We start from the raw sequence: 7,040 nt of genomic DNA on the forward strand, positions 1-7,040 counted from the left end.
GCAGGTTTCTTCATGAGTGATGCACAAAAAGAAACTTATAGCATCTAAAGTCTAAACCAAAAGGAATATCACTGACAAGGGACTATATAGTCCACAGTTAATGTAAGACTTGAATTAGTAATATCAACAGAATTTGGAAAATCTAAACCACCACTTAAAATTGAACGTTTCAGAATCCAATGATAGAATTAAGCATGCAATAAGAAAGTACATCAGAAATAAAGAAATAACATGTAAAATAGAAAAGCCAAATTTCCAGATATTTCGCCTAAGAAGACCATTTTGTCATCCAACTAAAATAAAAAGGTGTTCTATTGCGTTGTACAACTTTTACAGAATAAACGAAATTATTAAATTTATTAATTCAAGATTTCGGATGCCTCACACATGCATGCAAGCTAGTAGTCAATTTGTAAAAAAGTTACATCTCTGAGTTTCATGAAACAATAATATAACTCAACTAAAGCATTTTCCTGCCAAGTGAGAACCAGAAGACACCGTGAAAATATTGTGCAGATACAAATGGAATATTAAACAGAGACTGGCATTTCACTGATTAATCTCTTAAACACAAAGATACAAACTACTATTAGGAGTCTTTGGTATCCACAAGAGAGCAAGCAATCCATAAATTGCAAGATATGGTGATATTTGGCATTGTAATTATCAAAACATGCAAGTTGTTGGTGATTTGAGATGATCCTGAACAGTGTCATAACAGATCTATAAGGATCTCAGCATCATACTCATTCCAGCATGCAGACTCTTGATGATTTCTTGATGATCCTAAGAATTGAGGCAGCCAGTCTACAAATACTGATTTAGCCACCGTTATTCACCAATAATCCCCACAAGAACATTTGCCATCCTTGAAATGATGAAACCGTTTGTTGTCCCTGACAATTAACTCTCGCCCAACAATCCTTGACATAATCTTGATAGCATTGTGACAATCACCACACACGCGGAGATTCTTTATAATGCGCAAAGGGGTTCTAGCAGGTGTGCTAATCAGACCATATGCAATGGCTAAACGCTCACTGTGGTATAGCAAAGCCTGTTCCTTAGCTTCCTGATCAATATCATGAAGAACATATCTGGTATCAGGCACATAAGCTTGTTCTTTCATTGCAGCCCTCAACTTCTCATCATCCTTATATAGGGTTGGATTACGAGACTCAGCTACTCTATTTCTTCCCTCAAGCATATTAATTGCTAACTGCTTCTTCGGTGGCGGAGTGGGAATCTTATTAGCAACAGCCTTAGAAGGATCAAGACCAACCATCAACTCCTCAGCTCGGTCCTCAAGATCAATATCGCCGTGTATACGAGCATAATTCATTAATGCTTCCCAGACAGCTGCTGTTGGTTCAAATGGGAGCTTAGTGATATAATCCTCTGCCTCAGCAAGATGTCCACATTTTCCTAGAACACCCATAAGTCCCAAGTAGTGCTCCACCTGTGGAGCAATTCCATACTCACTCTTCATCGACCCAAAATGCATGAAAGCCTCATCAATGGCGTCCGCACTGGCACAAGCCTCGAAAATGTAAAGAAAAGTTTCCTCGCTTGGCTTCATTCCCAACTCCCTCATCTGATCATACAATGTCAACCCATCATCCCCCAATCCATTCAGTGCATATCCATTTATCATCAAATGCCACGAGTCCATATCTCTATCACGCATATGATCAAAAACCCTGCGCGCATCTATCATACTTCCACACTTGGAATACATATTAATAACTTTATTGTTCAAACGAAGATCACTCCTGAACTTTGATCTCAAAAAGTAATCATGCACCTTTTTAGCATCTTCAAGTTTCTTCGAGTTCGCACATAACTCAAAGAGCATCTCAAAACATTGCGCATCACCGACTACTCCCTGCTCCATATGTTCAATAACCTCCTTAACTTTACCCTCTCGGCACAAGCTGATTAAATCAACAGTAGGCGGAGGAACACTTGGCACTTGATTCTGAAGAACCTGAGCTTGGTTCTGAGATTGATTATTTATCGGAAACCCACTTCCTGGCTGGACGCTCTGTGCCTGAGGAAGTTGACCTGAGCTTAATCTTGGCGTGTAATTTTGATTACTCCACTGATTACCAGAACCAGGCTGTGGATAATTCTGATTCCTATCAGGGTGCTGTGTGCGTTCCAGATTCTGATATCCGCCTTGTGGATAACTTGGAGCTGCACTAGGGTTACCTTGTTCTCTGAAGCCTTGATTTTGATTATTCCATTGGTTAACATATCCAGGAGGCAGGTTATTTCGAGGCTCACCGGGGTTTGGCCTATATTGAATGTTCTGATTTTGAACATTAGGGCTTATATTATGCCTGTCACTAATGTTTGGACGCTGAGAAAGGTTCTGATTCTGAAAACCTTGGCTATATCCTTGACCAGGATTGGCATATCCTTGACCGGGATTAACATTTCCATAGTTAGGATAACCTTGATTAACCTGATTAGGATTTTGAGTTTGATATTGAGGATACGACATATTCATATGATTATTATTCGGATAATTCTGGGTTTGATTATTCCACTGTTGAGCAGGGCTTGCAAAATCCCTGTTTTGCGGAACCCTAGGTGAATCAGAGGGGTATGGGGGAATTTGTTGAGCATCGTTTGGTGCTGCGAATGTTGATAGGGTTTTCAGAGGTACTGATAAGAGCGGGGAGTTTAAGGTTAGGGTTTTAGGGAATTTGAGGTCGGAAATAGAGCGCGAAGATGTGTATAATAAACGTACCTTGTGAGAGGAAGTGGAAATGGAGATTCGAGCTCTGCGAATCGCCATTAGAGAAGCCATTTTGCACCACTGAGAAAAGAAAAAAAATCAAGCAAAAAAACCCTTTGTTAAACCCTAGCGTGGGAGTCTTGTTTGTAATCTGGACTTTTTTGTTTGTAGTTGGGCTCGCAATCCGGGCTATGGGTCGGATCTTAGTGTGAACCGAAATTTTGTGACCATTAGATTCATTTGATTTTGATTTTCTTTTTCTTTTTCTTTTTCTTTTTTGAAAATAAACTGTGTTTTGGGTTTATTCTCGACCAAATTAAACAATCAGGTAAACAGTTCGAGTTAAAATTTTAGAAGTAGAAAACATACTGAAAACACAGTATCACAAAAATGTGTAATCGTTATAAGAAAATAGATGTTACTATTAAGCTAATAAAACGATGAATTAACCATAAGATTTACAAGTTTCAAATAAAAGAAGAACTCCCCAACTAATACTAAGCGGGACATAAGAACTGTAAAGTTAAAAAGAAAGGCGAAAAAAAATTTCAAGTGAAAATAATATTTGAAAATTAGAGTTGTGTTTGAATATGAATATAATTTTGGATTGTTTTTAAATTTTTGTGAGTTATCTGAGTGAAAATTTTGAAAACAGTTTTTTGGAATTTTTTTAATTTTCGAAGAATTCCAAAATTCATCTTCAAATGAAAATTAAAAATTTTATGGCCAAACACTGATTTCGAAAAAGTAAAAAAAATTCAAAAAAAAATGAAAAAATTCTTATGTACAAACGGGCTCTAAATAAAGCTCTTCCTACTATGAGATACCAAACGTCTCCTCGCTCGCTTTCTTTTCAGCAGATTCAACACCTACTACATTTTGCAATTTTGCACTGTGTACATGCAATGTACATATGTGAAAATGCATATAAGTTTATGAAGTCATATGACTTTTTGACACAACGAATGGAGCCATTTACAAGATACGATGTAATATAGTGTACTATTAGTGGGCAGAGATTTCAATGAACTTCTATGCTCCCATTAAAAATTTGGTGGGCGGCCTATTAGTAACAATAGAGCGGACAACTTTGCACATTGTCTTAACTATTGCAACTTAATTGACTTAGGGTTTCGAGGTAGCCGTTTTACATGGACTAATAAACATAGATTTGGGTACATAATTTTAGAACGACTTGATCGTATTTTAACAAACTATGATTGGTTAAAAATCTATCCTGAGGCAACAGTGCAACACTTGCCTAGAACCTATTCCGATCATTGCCTTCTTCTACTCACTTTAGAATATAGACATCCTTTTACCAAGAAGATTTTTCGTTTTGAAACTATGTGGACTTCACAACCCGAGTTTCACCAATTAGTTCATCAAGCCTGGGCAAATAACTCAACTCTCATAATACCACAAAACTCTTTAAAGAGGTAGTCATTCGCTAGAATAAACACACTTTTGGCAATATCTTCCAACGTAAGCGTAAGATATTGGCTAGACTCTCAGGCATCCAATCACCAGTTCATTATCCTACAAGTACCTTCCTTCAAAACCTAGAGAGTCAATTAACTAATGATTATAGTAACATCCTTCGACTAGAAAAAGATTTTTGGAAATTGAAATCCCGTATAGCTTGGCTCAATGATGGTGACTCTAACACTAAATTTTTCCATATGTCTACACTTCAAAGACGAAGGATTTTCATATGCTGTATGGATTATTCAGGACAAATACATGAGTATTCATTGGCGCTATAAGTGCAAGTGTGCTTCTACGAATATATCAACAGAACATCATTTCACAGCAATATAATGCATTACTGTTTAGGCACACCTTATTACTTTTGTTGCTGTAGTTTTGAACATATTGACTGTTTGTTTGTTGTCGTATCAATTCCCAGTGGTATTAGCATGTTACCATGATCATTCTGGGGGTTGGTAGACAAATTACAACAACAATATTTCAACAAGGTAGCATTCAGTTTCCAAGAGGTGCAAAAAATTGGAAGATATCCTTACTTTGTTATACATAGCTTCAGCACTGATAAGATGATAGGCTTTCTCATCGATCTGTTATTCTTACTCTAACATCTGAAGAATCATTTGAAGCTTGAAATTCTATGCTTTACAACAAGTTCAACGCTGTAATCTAAGTTATTCAGCACCACATTAAGGATATCCTACAAGCAATGCTTTACGGCATGTGGATTAATACATACAAACTACATTGGATTGTAACAAATGGCGCCTGGTGAGAGCATTGTTGGTGCTATATGGAATTATTTGCAATGTGGATTCATTGTCGTGGGCAACAATTGGATGTTTCAAATTATTAGCTTTGTACTTTCCATTTATCATTATGCTACTGCTACATTATATTTGGTAGCAATAGCCATTGGTTTTGTTTTATTATTTTTACTTGGACAGTGTGTACCTTTGACCCAGTTTGGGACTTATTATATAAAATAACTATTAGGTGAATAACCTAGTAGTATATTAAAAAAAGAAAAAAAGAAAAAAACGAAGAAAAAATAGGATAACTTCTCTAAAAGACACCGTTGGTAATTGGTGCTTTAACCCCGCTGAGATCCACCAACAAATCTTTGTTTACTACCAAAATTCTTTTTACTACGGAGCACATAGAATCCTTTCACTTACATCAAGACTCAAATTCCAGCCTACTTAGTAATGTTGATTTCCAAACCTAGCAAGAAGTAGGCTCTAAGGTCAAACAGTTTTGTCACCAAATTTTCTTAGCTAAGGTGATTCCTCCTGACCTCAATCGTACGTATCTTTGCCTAATACCTAAAGTCAAGCATGTGCATACCATCTAACAATACCGCCCTATTAGCTTATGTAACACTATTTACAAGCTTATCACCAAGATTATTGCTAATAGACTTAAGCCTATAATTTCTAAAATAATCGAACCAACCCAAACTAGTTTCCAACAGGGAAAGGGGAGAGGGTTTGAGATAATGCTATAATAGTTCAAGAAACTCTTACACACTTTCAAAAAATGAAAGGAAAAACTAGTAACATGCTTTTAAAATTGGATCTTGAAAAAGTTTTTGATCGCCTAGAATGGTCCTTTATCCGAAAAACTCTTCTATACTTCAATATTCCATCTTCTATAATCAATTTAATCATGTCCTGTATTACTACTACTTCTACTTCTATTCCAATAAATGGAACCTGTACTTCCTATTTTAACCCCTCTTGAGGCATTCGTCAGGGGGATCCTTTGTCACCTTACCTCTTCATAATGTGTATGGAAATATTCTCGCATAGTATTACTATATCAGTGGACTATCTCAACTGGCAACCTATTCGTCTTTCAAAAACTGGCCCCAGACTTTCACATCTATTCTTTACAGACGACATAATACTGCTTTCTAAGATCACTACCAAAAGTTGTCATGCTATTACAGATGTAATAGACCACTTTACTAAGCATTTTAATCAAAAAATAAATTTCTAAAATCCAAAATCTTTTTCTCAAAAAATTGCTCACAAACTAATAAGAACTTTATTCTTCAATCATTCCCAATCAAGGAACTCTTTTGGTAAATATTTGGGCTTTCCTATATTTCATTCCCGTCCCAAAATGAGTGACTTTCAATTCCTATTGGATAACTTTAAAAATAGGTTAGCTGGCTGGAAAATAAAATTCATGACCATGGCGGGGAGAACTACTCTCATCAAATCAACCCTGAATACGCTCCCCAACCATGTTATGCAATACATCCATATTCCAACAAGTATCATTAATAAAATGGAATAGTACCAACGCAATTTCCTTTGGGGTACAACTGCTACAAGGAAAAAATTACATCTCTTACAATGGAAGCAGATTACAACCTCGACAGATAGGGGAGGATTGAATATTCAAACACTTAGAACTAAGAAAAATGCTTTGCTTGCTAGCCTGACTTGGCAGGTTTTTCAAACCCCTCATTCTCTATGGGTGATGCTAGGTTAGAAACCCGTATTTTAGTCGTTTATTGCACTCTAATTCACTGCACTTTACTTATGATGAGCTTTAATTAATAATATTTTACACTTATTGTGTGTTTTATATCGTGTAGGAATAATTTTGGGTTATTTAGATATTGCAGAGCAAATTTGAGCTATTTGGAGCTTTGAAGTCTGAGTAGAAACCCAAGGGATTAAATCGGGATCGCGTTCGGGGGTCGAGTACCAAGTTTGGATGTCAAAAATTGGAGAAACGAACTTACTATAAGAAAACTACAGGCATGGCTGTGCAAAATGTGCCCGGAATGTGTTTT

At 36.4% G+C, this 7,040-nt stretch overlaps 1 protein-coding gene across 1 annotated transcript; it reads right to left on the reverse strand.

The window, feature by feature from the left end:
• Positions 1–434: 434 nt before the first annotated feature.
• On the reverse strand, positions 435–2,883 carry LOC104101931 (pentatricopeptide repeat-containing protein At2g15690, mitochondrial). The gene has a single exon (XM_009609482.4). The coding sequence runs from the start codon at positions 2,813–2,815 to the stop codon at positions 836–838; it is 1,980 nt and encodes a 659-aa protein (XP_009607777.1). The 5' UTR covers positions 2,816–2,883; the 3' UTR covers positions 435–835.
• Between the last annotated feature and the right edge of the window lie 4,157 nt (positions 2,884–7,040).

This window comes from Nicotiana tomentosiformis, chromosome 1 (genome assembly GCF_000390325.3).
Source record: "Nicotiana tomentosiformis chromosome 1, ASM39032v3, whole genome shotgun sequence".
Lineage (NCBI taxonomy): Eukaryota > Viridiplantae > Streptophyta > Magnoliopsida > Solanales > Solanaceae > Nicotiana > Nicotiana tomentosiformis.